General features: G+C 40.1%; 1 protein-coding gene across 11 annotated transcripts in view; it reads left to right on the forward strand.

Annotated features, from left to right (window-relative positions):
* LOC137470989 (SAM and SH3 domain-containing protein 1-like) overlaps nt 1-15387 on the forward strand; it is a 531744-nt gene that overhangs the window by 483067 nt on the left and 33290 nt on the right. For 7 of the 11 annotated variants that reach the window (XM_068184910.1, XM_068184915.1, XM_068184911.1 and 4 more), the window contains 2 exons: nt 1049-1161; nt 2773-2874. In XM_068184910.1, the coding sequence (XP_068041011.1) occupies nt 1049-1161; nt 2773-2874 (215 nt within the window). Of the gene's footprint in view, nt 1-946; nt 969-1048; nt 1162-2772; nt 2875-11369; nt 11686-13323; nt 13453-15387 lie in introns of those variants that run through there. The other 4 variants (XM_068184922.1, XM_068184917.1, XM_068184923.1 and 1 more) reach the window with 4 other exon arrangements.

Here is a 15387-nt window from a genome sequence, read left to right on the forward strand (position 1 = left end):
TACATGTACCTAAACAAGATGCTTGGTTTTTTTTCCCTAGTCCTGACTTGATGAAAGAAATACTGTTCTGTTTAAATTAGAAGGATATTTCTCCTTTCTTTGGCATTTTGTTACTTTGACCTGTTTGCTTTAGGCTTGAATCCAGCCTGTCGTTGTAGAAGACACTACAAGAAGGAGCAGTAAAAGTGTCTCTGTTGACCAGTGCAAATGTAGGATTGATCCCACTTAAACCGAGAGGTGTCTTTCTCTAGTTCATCTGCAAAAGATGCAGCTGTGCATTGCATGAAGTATTTCTTTTCACACAGAAAATTTCTGTTCCCCCATGTGTATCTGTTAGCTTCTTATGTTGCAAACAGATGCTTCTCTGTCTGTCTGTGTTCAGGTAGATTGTGAAAGATGACAAAAGCCCATTTAGTAGGTCCAAAAGGGACACACTTCCAGTTAAGTGTGGGTCCTTGCTGGTTCTCCAGGCAAGTCCTAACTGTCTGTGCTGACATGCCAAGCACATACCAGAAGGAGAAGTAGTTGAGAGTGCAATACATCTGGCACTGTGTGCCAGCTTAGTGGATGATTAGCTAGTCTGGATAGATCACAAGCAGTGGCCAGTTCACAGCAGAGAGCTGCAAGGGCCCAGCACACCATTCCTAAACAGGCAAGTTCTGGCAGCTGATTCCAGTATTCCTCAGGGCTGAGTGCTTGACTTTTCCAGCATTAGCACCTCCTCTTTTAATTCTTGTCTTTCAGGGTCAATAGCCATGTGATGACGGTCAGTTTTTATTTCTCCTTTTCGTGCTTGCTTGCTTTCAGTATCAAAGTAGACTTTGTTTTTTAGTTCTAAATTACTTCCTTTTATTGCTCAGTTACTTCAAAATCATTATGTTCTTTGAAATCATACCATGAGCCTGCTCTGGGGAGGGTCTGTTTCTGGCCAGCCAGATCCACGTGGCAACCAGATTTTAGAGCACTGGGTAAAATCCAGTTTCAATGTACCCTGCCCTGTGCATGAATTCTTACATGTGCTTAAAATATTTGTGCTTTTTTTGTGCAGGAGAGGATGTCGGTTATGTGGCCAGTGAGATCACAATGAGTGATGAAGAACGAATCCAGCTGATGATGATGGTGAAAGAAAAGATGATCACCATTGAGGAAGCACTTGCTAGGGTATGATATGTGCATACTTCAATCTCCTTGACAAACATGTTTTCGAACATAGGATGTATCAAACTGGAGTTTTACTTCATTCACAAAACATAGGAGAGGGTGGAGAAAGCCTGTCTGTTTGCCGTATTGCAATGGTAGCATAAATTAGATAGGAATTCCTTTGTTTATTGGGAAAAGTGAGATTTAGCTCAACTAGAAATGGATATCCAGTACGTGGTAAACTGAGTCCTAAAAGCATTGCTTCTCTCCATTTACAATAAAAGGTGCTAATCAGAGAAAAGATTAAGTGTAGACTTTTTCATTGCAGCTGTCTAAAGTGAGGGAGAAGAATCTCTCTTACTTGTACTAGCTCTTATTTATTGAGTATGTTCATAGGCTTGTTTGAGTACCAATAGAAATGCTTCAGGTTTTGCTGAGCTTGCCTTACTCAATTCAAAACACATATATTTCTTACTATCTTCCTTTAAGCTAAAATTGTTCATGCTTATTTCTTAGCCAAAAAGGTGATGTTTTACTTTAATAACATTCAAGAAAACATATTCAGCAATTTTTGGCATATATTATTATGCCAAATGTACAACATAGATATGTTTTTTTTTATACGTAGGGTAGCTGTCACAAGTGTTTCTTTACAAACTCTAAATGTTAATAAGCCACAAGAAAATAATTATAAAGTATTGCATTTGTGCAGTGCTAAGGCCAAGGTTTTAATTGCTCAGGAGCCCAAAAGAGGATTAAAGTTTCAACACAGCCTTTGTGTAAAATTCTATGGTGGAACGCAGTATGTTCTCTATGGGCTCCATTAGAGAAAACATCATTTAGATTGGTTGGCAGTCAGATAAATATCTTTACTGATATAATGCATTGTGAAATAGATTATTGTAGAATATAAATTTATGTTATAATCTGAAGAAAATACTGCTTTGCTGGAAATCACACAATGAAAAAAATGCAAGATTTAAAAATTACTGTGTTGGAATATTGTGAATTCTTTTTCTTCTCTGCTGTTAGTTTTGTGGGGTAAAAGGGCAGTAGTACCTAATCTGATAGTTCATATATGGACTGGCAGAGTTTCCCTCTAGTGGTCTGAGCTACTAGCAACAGCCTTGTTATTTTAAAATACCAGTTCTTGATCCTTACAACACTTTGACTCCTGTAGTATTGGTTTTATCTGAAGCCTTTTATTGAACAATGGGAGAAATTATTTTTTTTAATTACAGAGGATGGTTCCTAGTCTTTACTGCAAATCATTTTCTTTATGAAGGAAATTGGCAAGTCATTGTGACTTAATCTGTCCACTGTCCGCTGTAAACTCTGCCTCTGAGATGGGGACGTGTAATTTATGTTTTACCAATAACAGGTCATCACATGTCAGAATTTACAGATTATTTCCTTCTAGGAAAAAAACCCCTGGCAACTCATGTTTAATACTTCTGGCTGTTGGACAATTTATTTTGAATAAGTGAGGCATGCAGTGGAAAAATTCAGATTTTCCCAGATCCACAATGATACAGGGGGAAAAAATGAAATTACATTAACTCTTGCTATATTAATGAAGATTGATCTCTTCTTGTCACTGGAAAATGTTCTTTGTGTCTTTTCAAATTTCAGTTGAAAGAATATGAAGCCCAGCACAGGCAATCGAGCACTGTAGATGCTACAGAATGGCCTGATGGTTCTTACTCGACACTTGATGGGTCTTCCAATTGTAATGTAAGTACTGTCATTGTGATATAGCTCCCCAGTGTCATTTAATATTTAAATTCTTTCATTGAAGTACTGAAATACCCTGATTTACCTGGCAATTTCCTTAACAGCAAATATATCACTGACCCTGTGATGTTCTGTTCTGTTTGCAGAGAATCTTTAACTTGCATTTTAAATCTTCAAAATCTGTTGTCACAGACTTCAACAGTCTTATTGTATAATCTCTTTTTTTTTTTTTTTTTAATCTCACCCCTTTGTCCCTGAGCTTTTGAAACACATGTTGTCCCAGGCAAAAATCCCCTTGTTTCAAAATGCACAGAAAAGGGCTTTTAGGTCATTTAGAGGGAAGTTGTTGATTCACCAGTAGAGTTTCTCAGGCTTTTCTAACCCTTGTTGATACATTCTAGATGAGGATCTGGCAAAGTCCTAGCTGTCTGCTGCCTTCAAACACTTCTGTCTCTGCATTTGCAAACTCACAGCCCAAGTTTGTGGCTTTTGTCAGATTCATAAACAGTAAGGCAGCTTTTCTCCTTTTTTTTTTTCTTTCTTTTTTTTTTTTTTTTTGATTCTGAGCTGTTTAACTTCTGTTGCTTTTATGGGCACCAGACAGTCTTTGTGTTATGCCATACTGAATTAATTAATTTTTCCTTCTAGATATCTCCATTTTTACTGAGTAGTTTATTCCACTTCAATTCTCTAATTGGAAGTTCACAGATAAATCTTAGAGAAGAACACATTTGACTGTCAAATTCAAGCTCTTTGTAACCCATATAATTGAATCATAGGCTTTTGAGATGATTGGTTGATTTATTTATTTTATTGTCAATGGAATTTCCTGCTAACTGCAGCAGCCAGTTAGCTCCTCCTTCCTAAATGAAAAAAGGAATGCAATGTCATTTTATGAGATGTTTAACATATTTGGTGGCAGAGAAAGATTTTGTTGTTTGTGTTCAAAAAAATATGCCCATCTTTAGTTACATTGGAGCAGAGGGGAACTGATGTTGCCTTATACTCTGTTGTGATATATCAAAAATGTGCAAAGAATAGAGAAGGAAGGATCCTGACTCTCCTGAACTGATTGTTTAGCCAGCTGAAAGATGTCGGATCTTTCCTCATTAGTATTTATAGCCTGAACTTTCCCTTAAGGCTTTTGTCCAGGGTACTTATAGCATAAGCCCCTCAAAACTCGCATTTACCATGGTCAAATCTCAGAAGGGTAATGAATTTCTCTCTTAAATCTTTTGATAGTGTTTTACACTTGTGTTGAATTACTGAAAGCTGTGTATCTCTTGAGGACTGAACATGATTCAGTATTTCTGCACTAATGGAATGACTTGGCTCCTTTTCTCTAATGTTTTTTTCCTAAGCCATCTTTGTACTTCGAGCCAACAGCTTGGTTGCCTCTCTCTGCTGTTCTGGTAGGATTTGAACCAAATTTCTGCTAACTTCAGTGGGGGGATCCCTATTCAATCACTGTAGATAATTCTCAAGATTTTTGCCCTTGCTCCTGATTTTTTGTCCCGGTTACCTTTAACAGAAGCTGTGAAACTGCTTGCCTTCAAGGGAAGAGGACCAAATGCAGAAATGAAAGTTCAAAACTCAGCTTGCCTTTTTTTTTGTAGACAAGAATGAAACTGAGGTTAACTGGGGTGAAAGAATTTGGGCTGTAATTGACAAAAGGGAAAAACAAACAAAGAAAAGTATCAGATATGTCTAGAGATCTAGAGATAGGATATGTGTTCACTCAGACTTTTTTGCCAAAGGACCTCTCTACTAATCTGAAATGACCAGCTTTTGAGACATGCGAAGATTATTCTGTTTTCAAGCCCTTTCTTTCCCAAATGGTTTGAGTTTCAGTGCCATTTGTGTGCTTTGTACTCTGCGTATTTGGAACCCTACTCATTTTATATAGGCCATGAAGCACAGATGGTTTTCCGTATATTAAAAATATACTTTTAGGTAGCCCACTGCCTTAAACTCAGAAAGTAATTGAAAATACAAGTCCCTGAACTAAACATTTCTGGTTTGAATTTGAAGTCCTTGGGCAATGGTTCTTTTGGTTCTGTTTGCTTTTTAAATTTATTTATTTTTCAGTCTCACAGCCAAGTTGTTACTAGGCAGTTTTTAATGAAACAATGTGATCATTTTGTAAACAAAACAAAAACACGTTAGAATCTAAGCAATGAGAGAATCTAAAAATGAAGGCAGAATGTCTGGAGTGTTCTAAGGTTTTAAGTAATCCTTTCCTTTCAAGTCAGCTGTGCCCACAGCATACAAAGAAGATCTAAAATGCATATATCATAAGTTACTGTTTTCCTTTTTAGGAAAAGACCACTTTTCAAAAAAAGCTTTTATGGCTGTCGTGTTTATGACTAACATAACTGGTGTTGATTTAAAGATTCTCATTTTAAAGATTGATTTGAGGATTCTGTTTTCTAGGTTCTCCTCTTTTAAATTACTCTACCAGGAAATGGAAACTTGCGTTTCATACCCTTAACAAAACTAAACCCTAAAGATGAACCACAAAGGAGTGAGGAGTAGAAAGGTCAGCATTCCAAGGCAGGCAGCCCCATGTCATTGCTGTGCTCTTAATTGTATGTCCTGTTTGTTTGCTCTTAAGAAACAAATAAACAAACAAAAGCCTTACCAAGCCAGTAGGTGACCTGGTTTTTTGCCACTATGGAGTAATTAGTAGCATTCAGTCGCACTGCTGTGGTCCCCCTGTTTCATAACAAAATATGTGTGTTGTTTATTTGCTAATGTGGGTATGCAGTTGAAACTTTTTCTTTTCAGTCAGATGTATCAAAGCTCTAAAATTCCTCATGATTTTCTTACAAATTTATATCTGAATATTTACGTTTCATCTCTGTTGCAATGAAGGCAGTTCACATTAACACTAGACAAGCTTTCATTGCCTTGTGCCAGGCATTGGGATGTAAAGCAGGTGCAGATTACAAATGGATCCCTTTCTGGATTGTAGATAAGGCCCTATTTGTCCTCAGGAGTCAGAAAGTCCAGGGAAAGAGAGGACTTAAAAATTGTATCACATTCTTTCTTTACACTGAGGTGCCTTTTATGCTTCCTAAAGATAGAAGAGCATTTGATAACTTTTGGGGGCTGACATTCTCAGTTCATCTAAAATAGGGCTGTTTCATCCTCAGAGCCCTTGCTGGTATGGCACCAGCCCTGCCTGGAGAACCAGCACAAGGAGAAGCCAGTATGTTCAGTGTGTCAGTCAGTTTCTTTCCTGTGCCCTCTGCTAAAGACCACTAATTGTACCACTTGCCATCTTTCATGTCAGAGTGGGGACATGGAAGAGGAAGCACCAGGGAGCTTGACAGAAGTGTGTATCATATGTGTGCTGACACTGACACAAACCAGTAATTAATTTCATTGATGGCTGCTGTAGATGCAAGTTAAATGAAGTTGTAATTATCTCTAGACTAAACTGGTTTGTTGGTCTCATCTTCTGTATTTTGGTTTTGATCAGCGGGTAATGCTCACCCATCCAGGAAACTTCAAGGTAGTGTAGCTGGCCTTCATTTGAAAGGTGCCACAGTGAGCTGTACCATGCTTATCTGACATCACCCCACCTACCAGATGTGCCTTAGGAGCCTCAGGAGAGAGGCCATAATATTTGAGTGGAGAGAACAAAAGCACTATTTCCCTCCAACAATGTGGCCCACACATGGGCAGTGGGGGGGCCTGCAGTGCTGTTTTACATCCCTGTCCTCCCACCACTTGTTTTCCCAGGATCTTTACATTACCAGTAGGAAACTGGCACCCCATTTGTTTTATCTGAGGAGAGTGGCAGCAGTGGTGTAGACCTGTAAGTGTGCTGTGCACATCTGCATCTGCCGTGAGGCTGATGCTGGGTACAATTCCCACCCGTGTTGCCTCTCTTTTCTGTTTTCTGTAGATCCCTTTTTTAACATATGGCAGTCCATTGAATCCACACAGCAATAGCTCTAGCTGGACTGAGATAATCATTTGTTACTCCTGTACTTATTATTATTTCCTTTTTTTTTTTTTTTAAACAAGTGGTTAAATAGGGATAAAAGTTGAAAGGTTGTGCTGAATTGGGTTTGTGTCTGCTACAGGCATCAGAGGCAGAGTAACAGATGAGAATGGACTTGGAGCTGTATTCATTTCAGTCCCAGATATGCTGAAGCTGTTGAGTCAGGATTATGTTACCCATGGTACAAACCTGCCTCTGACAAATAAGGCTGATATAATTATCTCTGACTCATGACAGTCATTACTGTGTTTGGTAAGTGTGAAGAATAGGAAGAAAAGAAATGATGAAAGTGTAACTTCTGTAGCAACAATTACCTCAAGAGTAAATCTAAGCATAATTACAGCAAATCCACATAATTCAGGGTTATGCTGTATTTCAGTATGTGGATGCCTTCTAAATGCAGCTATTTTTTAACTGATTTTTATTCATAGTACTGATGGATTCTTAACATTTTTAACCATTGGTTAACATTATTATTGCTCATAATACAGGACTGTTAGCATAAACAGAAAAAAAGTCCTTCTTTTGCTATAGTCAGTTTAATTTATTTGAAATCAGCTCAGAGTCAATGTATATTGGGAATCAGCATTGGGTATCCGTACAGAGTGGGTATGATGAGGTTTGTTTTACTTTAAACAGTAGCATTTGATTTGAAGCAATGTGAATATTTTGAAATCTTAGCCCTGGTTTTGCTGTTATCCCAGGACTCACCATTTTTGGTAAGGTTTCTTTTCCATGAAAGGCTAAAGGGTCGAAGAAGATTTTTCTGTGTTTTAGTTCTCCTTGGAGAAATTGTTGCTGCCTCCAGGCCCTACATGCTCTTTCAAGTAACAGAGGGGAGCTGCTGCTGAGTGTGGCTGTGAATGAATGCAGAGCTTTCATCTTTGCTCCAAAGAATCTAGTGACCCACTTTCTGTTAAGATTTCCTGGAAGGCACCGATGTTCCTTGTTGTATTGGGTGGTGTATTTATTATTACTACCCAAATTCCTGTAGTACTGTTAGTGCTTAGTAACAGTTATGATGAAAAAGAACCTGTAATAAGACATACTTCAAAATGGTAGTGGTGAATTCCCACGCTATGTGCCTGTCGCAGGGACCTGTCCTGGGAGACATTGGCTGCCCTCCTTTTCTACTGATCACAGGGATGGTGTCCAGCACCTCTGGGTGAAAGCTGGTAGCAGAAGAATTACAGCATATTTTGTTATAATCTTTCCCCTCTGTCTATGCATAAGAGCAGGAATTCCCATGGGTACAATAATACATAAACCTTCATAAGAGAAGTGCAAATCCTCATTACAGTTCCCATGACACAACCCAAAGTAAGGTCAGTGCTGGAGAGTGATGATAGCAAAGCATGAGACCATTGATGTACTTGCATTTGGTTTTGTAGAACATTCTTATGGAGCTTCTTACCTATTTTTTTTCTGAAATTTTCCAGAACACTTCAGAATTTGCAGGAGAAGCTGCTGCAAATTATTCAGAATAAAACTGTGTCATGTCTTTAAGTATTACTTACCATGCAAGAGCCACCCATGTTGTTATCAGATACAGCTTGGCTAGGTATGTGCCCCTAGCAGGATTAAACATTGTCACCACAGGATTGTACTGAGCAGCTAGCAGTAATATAGCCCAAGTACACCTCCTGCTCGCTGCCAGCAGGAGTTTCTCCTGTAGTTAGTCTGTTGTAAAGTCTCTGAGAAAAATCTTCCTTCTGTCATGACTCAGAGTTTACAGTAACACCCAAGCAGTGGCTGCAGTTAGGCGTGTTCATAACCGCTTCTGTTTGCCTGCATTCAGACAAGCCCTATTGACTTACGTTATTGCAAAATGTTTGGCCGTGTGTTTGAAGAGGATGGGAAGGCAAATTAATTTCATATTTATTCTAACATAGTAGTTCACTTTTTAAATACCCTTCTTGCCTTTTGGCAGCTGCCTGTTTTTTCTGCTTATTACCTTGAGGGTGAGGGGATGGTACCAGCTTTTTCCTGTTCTCCATGCATCAGCCAGCAGGAGATGCTATAATCCATAATGTGGTTCCCCTGCCCCCAAGCCTATTAAATTAGAACAAAGCTTTGCTCAGTTCAAGAATTAGGAATTTCAAAAGCCATGTGTTTCACTGCCCTATTTGGCAGACATAGGCTGAATAAACTTTCCTTGTGGTAAAACAGAAAATTTTAATTGCCCTCTCACTGGTTACCACTTGTGCCCCTTCCCCGATGCTGGTGTTTCCTTCGTCATGCTTTGGATGGTAACATTAACAGCCTGATTGTTTGAAGGTACTATAAGAATGTAATTTAAGTTACTACAGCCTTCACTGAAGAGTTCTCATTCTTCCTTTGTTTCTCTGATATGAATTTTGTTGTGTTTCACGTATTGCTGTTTCACCCTTGGTTTTCCAAGAAGTTGAGAGTTGGATTTCCAGCACCAGTAGAGCACTCCATTCATTAATAGTAGAGCCTATGCCAAACTATAGGAATTCTCCCTAGATCTTCTTAGCCTTGCCAAAACGTAAGGTTCAGTTGAGAGAGTCTTGTTAAAGAGTTTTGATTCCATGTATAGAGGAGTCTGTGGGAGAATTACAAAAGAATGTTGCATTGTAATAGGTACAACATAATGTAATACAGAGCTTCATTCTGCCACCTATACGTATGACAAGTGGTACATGAGTACAGTTGTAATGTCATTAAAATTAATTATGCTAATCAGTGAGAGAAGCACTTTGCCTTGAGGAAATGTGTCTGGCTTGCAGATACAAATGTCAGCAATGTGCTTCTCAAAATTAAACTAAAACCTGGAAACAGTTAACAGCTAGGAATTTGCCTAAGCAGCTATTCTTGTATCAAGACAGACCTCCTGGGAGAATTAAACTTTTATGCTCTCCTTACTTATGACAAATATTTCCCACTAATTTCAGCAAGCAGTGTCGTCACCAGCTAATGTGTAATATATCTCTCACCAAAGTAGCCGTTGGATGCTCCTTTGATTTTCTTATAAGTAATCACAGACCAAACCCAGCCGTGGTTACCTATGGGCTCTGACACTGCACATTTTAGACTTGTACAGCCCTTGCAATTCATGTTGTTGGAAAAAAAATATATTGATGACCTCTGTTAATTTTCTTTAAAATTTTGGGGGCCATTATTTGTAACTTCAGGATATGATGCAGATTATCACATCTTGGTTTCATGCAATTTTCTTAAGCAGCCTCTGCAAGGATTAGAGGTCTGCGAAGCTTTCTTAATGAAACCCAAAACCTTTAAAACTCAAGTTGCAAAGGCCCAAACTTAGATCAGTTTCACTCATAGCCATGAACTTTTAAGGGAATCTGGGATACATTTCAAGGAAGTTTCTGTCATGTTTCACTTGATGTGGGCTTGTATGTTATTGAAACTGGAGAACACTAGCTGGTTTTATCTGAAGCTTAGAATTTTCCATAGGGCTTTACATCAGAGTTTGGGGCTGAAGTAACTCAAGGGTAAGAACCAGCTACAGTACACTAGTCAATCTAGTTTACACGACCACTTGGGAGTGGAAAAGCTGTGTACAGTCACTACCAAAAAGGTGACTTGAGAAATTGAAAAAGGCTATTTGACTGGGGGGCTCATTAAAATTAGCCAGCCATCAAAGGAAATAGATGTTTAGTCCAGCGATGAGATTTTGCAATTGATTGATTTGCAGTAAATCCAGATTAACAGGCCACTTAATAGTGTGGTCCTGATAAAGGAGAATCTTCCCTGGATTAAAGAGGGTGCTGTTGTGGTATGCCTAGGCTACTGCTTTCCACCCCTGGATAGCAGTGTTCCAAATAAGCAGCAATCTTGGTCCTTTTTTTCATGTGCTCTGAGAAGAAATGTCCAAATTCTGGATTTTTTTTTTTGAGGTTTGGGATAAGGTGTGGTTGGTAAAAGGAATGGCAATTGACTTGAGCATCTCAGAGTCTGTTTCTTAGGAAGGGAGATCAGAGCCCAGCCTAGGCAGAAAACTTGTAAGTCACACTAAAATACTTCATAAAGCCACCACTTCTGGACCAGCATTTCTCTTTCCACTTTTTATTTATGTTCTTTTCTAGCACTGAAATTGAGGGGCAAGATCAAAAAAAAGTATCTAAGTTCACCGAGTTAAAAAACATTTTAGCAAGGTTTACTTTCCTTTCAAATTAGCCCTTTATAAAGGGAAATTCTCCAGGGATTTTTACAAAAGAATTAAAAATGAGAAAACAAAAAAAGCCTGGTAAAGGGTTTAAGTTACATTTCCTATAGACACAGCTTCCACTCTAGTGGTGGTGTTTAGAGGGTCACTCTTCGTCCTGGCTTTGCAGAGATTCTCTGTATTTTTTTCTTTCACTGAAATTCCATAGACAGTAATTAAGGAACTGGAGGCCAGCAAGAGGTCACCAAGTCTTCATCAGTGAAAACAGGGATTGTTTGCCATGTACAACACTCCCTTTTTTCCTTGTGGTGAATAGAAGATTTGCTTAGAGCTGATGACTTATGCCTTTCTTGCAAGTTATGCAGCTAGCAAGTAACTGGGGGAATCAATCAGTGAGCAGAAAGCAGCTAATTGAGTCCAGCATCACGCTTTTTTCTTCTTTACATATTCAGCACTGGAATCGGGGCCAGTTTGGTGTCTGATAATGTAACTCGAGAGAAGAGGCATTTTGTGTGCAGGATTCAGAGCAAATTCAATACTTAAGAAGAAGTGTCTGCTCCTAAATTTTAGGGTTACAAAGCTGACAGCGGTTGAGGACTCTGGGGAAAACACTTGAAACTGAGCTTTAGGCCTATAAATGCCGAAGCTGGTAAGTCACTGTGCATGTAGCATGATGTGGAGAGGATGTGCCTCCTGTTTCAGAGAGGGAGAAAGAGAAAAGGCTTTTGTGGTTATTCTTAGGCACAGCACAGCATGCGTAGCTTTTCTCAGCTTTCCTTTTCCTTTCCTTGGGCTTTTAAGTTCTTTTCTGTTCTATTTTCCTGTCTCTGACTTTATCCAGGTATCTTTAATAAAACACTTTTTAAAGTTAGAATGGTTGGGATTTTTGGCAGACGGAAACCCTTTTAGAAAGAAGAAAGGACATGTGTAGCCACATCTCCTAAAGGGAACAGCAAAGTCTCCTTTAAAACCACATTTACTGTAGAGCTTGTAGTTCTGAGGTGAGCTAGCCAGGGCTGGGGGATGTGATGTGATGTGTGAATCTAAATGTGGTTTTTTGCCTCACTTTGCTGAACAAGAATTGTCTGATAGCAAAAAAGAATTGCAGCTTAAGTTTAATAAGGTATTAAAAGATTTCCTTTTTTCCTAGATGGAAGTTTTCCTAGAGATTTCAGTTTGGGGCTGAACTATTACTGGGCATAAAGTGAACTGTAAAATTTTAACATCTCTCTCAATGGCTTCATACGGCTTATGTAAAAGTCATACATGTTTGGGGTTTTTTTCTGGAGCTGAAGCAAATTAATCATTTATGATAGCTTTAACTGGATGTTGTCCTAGTATTTCTTACACATTTTTATTGGGACATGGCTACCAAGCTTTGCCTGTTTTTTAAGGGCTGCTGCTATAACCATGAAGTGTTTCCAAACATAGTCCTGTCGAAAGCCAGCTACTTACTTCTGGTTTACATTTTGCCAGTTAATTCCAAGAACATTAATAAATGTTAGTTCTCTCTCTCTCACTCTCCCTTTCTCTCTGTGAAGCACTAATTCAAAGAGGGAGGTTAAGATTGTTATTTCTGTGGCGTGTGAAATGGGCTGGATGGTAGTGAACAGCAGAGCAAGGCGTGTGCCCTGCCTCCCAAGCAAGTAGCAGCAAAGAGCCTGCGTGAGAAAAGCAGGAGAGAAAGCAAGAAGGATGCCAGGAGCAGAACTGTAAAGAGCTCCTACAATGTCAGAGTACATGTGCTAATTTCTTATTTGTTCCGGAACATAAAGCTCTTTACTTTGATCTTACATATGAGGTGATGCAAAGCGTGGCCTTTGGAGGTGCGAAAGTAGGAGTTTTCCAAGGTGAAGGGAGGCAAGAGGAGGCAGAGGGGATTTATTTCTTTTGGATTTGAGGGCATCTTCATTGTTTGTGACCACATTTGTTTGCAGCAAAAAGCTGGGCAGTGGGTATGGTCCTTGGCCTCTCTGTAGTTTTCCAGCCGTGTGGTACGTGGTGGCTGCAGTCCTCTGCATGCAGTTCTTGGTATTTCCAGATGCTGTTAATATAGTCCCTGTTTCCCTGCAGTCCTTCACGCGTTTGTGCAGCCAAGCTCTCCGAGCTGGCGGGTTTCCTCACCGTGAGAGCATCACAGATGCGGGATGCACTTGCTCCAAGGCGCGGGGAAGGGCGGCTCCGCCCAGCCAGCCCTGCCAAGGGGCCCGCGGGCTGCGCCGGGTCCCCGGCAGCCCGGCTGAGCCCTGCGCTCGCTTTCAACCAGCGCGAGTTTTGTGCCTCGGCTTTGGCCAATTCGCTATGGTTTAGGGCTGTGGAGCCAGCTGTCTGCAATCTGATGTAATGTTGCCCTGGTAACCAGAAATGAAACACTTAAGCATTCACCACAGAATTACTACATACAGCATTAGCCAAAGTAATTAAAAGTTGAGCCATATGGGCTTTCGGATGGAAAAATTTGGAGCAGAGGAGATGGAAGTTAAGTTGTTCCTATTTGCAGTACTGCAGATCTGTTTGTTGTCCCCTTGAGGGCACAGGGAGAGGCCTGCCTTGGCTGTGCACGGGGGGACAGGGAGCTGGAGGGGCTCTGGCTGTTTTATCAGCGCATTAAGGACACCGAGGCTTGGCCTAGTGGAAGAGCCGTGTGCCAGGGAACAAGGAGGCATTGGTGGACAGGGCGCAGCATGGATTCCTGCAGTGCCAGAAAGCCTGTGGCTGAGCATCTTGCAGACTCAGCCACTCCATAACAGACCACATTTACCCTTCTGCAGTGCTGCAGCATGCTGGAGTGCCTGTAAAGGGGGAGGAGAGCAAGAGAGGGCTGGCAGCTGGCTACATCCAAGCCCTGTGCCAAGGCCTCGCTGCTAGAGCTGTCCAGGAAGCCATTTGCCCAGCCTGTCATACTCTGGGGACATGGGGGTAATATTCCCATCTGAAGTCAGGGACAGTTACCAAAGAAAGCAATTTGGTCACCATGAAAGAAGGGAGGGTAGATTGGGTTGAAGAAGTCAAAGCATGGAAGTTCAGTGATTTCCAAATATCTCGGTAATGGCCTGAATGCTTTACATTTCTGTTTTCTCTTTAATATTAGCTGTAAAAGAAAGTGTTGCTTGAGCTGGAAAATTAAGTTCTGTTTCCCATGTGCCAAAGTGGAAACTTTTGATAATTCCAAGGCCTTTCTTAAAAAGTTGATTCAAAAACAGAAAGTAAGTGAAGAGTAACCCTTTTTGAAAATGCATTCATTTTCAAAGAATTGGCATTACTTGACAATAAAGTTTCCTGAGCAGCACCAAAATTGTGTCGTCACAATTTTTAGGCCTTTTTGCATAAACGTATTGTCCATCCTTTTTCACTGTAGAAGATTTCTCTGTCATACGCTACCTGGTATGATAGGAAGTAGGATTCTGGAGGGAGACTGTCTTTGTCTTTCATCTACCCATAAAGCACGACCTGTTCTTGCCTACCTGTGAAGCACGGGTGATAGAAAGGATCTGTCACTGCTTGTGGAGAACCCCGGCTCAAAAGGGTACTAGGAATCCTGAAGAATTGGGGAAAAGCAGCTGGCACTTAATTGTGATTGGGCTTTATTTATTTTGGAGTATGGTGAGCACCCTCTGTACCACTCACTCAGGCTTCATTTCTGTACCTTGCACTGAGGTTGTTTTGACACTTGCTCTTGCTATGGTACATGTGAATGCAAATGACAGATGTAAAAGCTCTTTCGTTGTCGTTGTTGAGTCTTCATAATCCTGAGGGGGCACAGTTCCTTTACAGAGCTCACAGTTTCAAAAACAGTAGTCTTGCAAACTGAGGGTGTACAAAAAGTAATGATGGAAAGCAATCCCCTAATTGCATTTAAAATAAACATATATTGAGTGCAGAATATACATGATAGTTGCTTGCCAGGATGCACTTAATGGCCCAAGAAGTCTTGACTGAACTTCTTGATTACAGTCAATAATCCATTCGTCATCTTATCTAATGTGTCTGTCTTGTTTGACACATCACTAAGTTGTCCTAGGCATAATCTCTGAATTAATGTTCATGTTGTTGCTTAATTTACTTCATGTAAACAACCCTGGTACTCTTTACAGTCCTATTTTCCCAAAGGAAGTTTATTAATTACCTAGCCAGTCTGTAACCACAGTAAACACATATGTGCAATTCTTGGATGATAGATTGACAATTCTTACTGCCATATGTGGTCAGTTTGGTATTCTTCTTTATTTTGGAGTAATGCAAAGTTTGTGGGAAGCTGGTAATGGACAGTGCCCTTGCACAAATTTGTTGAAGTTTGCTCTGGTGTGGTTCTGGGGCCCTTGTGAGGTGCATGCCTGGGAGGTAGGCTTCC

Source organism: Anomalospiza imberbis, chromosome 3 (genome assembly GCF_031753505.1).
Source record: "Anomalospiza imberbis isolate Cuckoo-Finch-1a 21T00152 chromosome 3, ASM3175350v1, whole genome shotgun sequence".
Taxonomy (NCBI): domain Eukaryota; kingdom Metazoa; phylum Chordata; class Aves; order Passeriformes; family Viduidae; genus Anomalospiza; species Anomalospiza imberbis.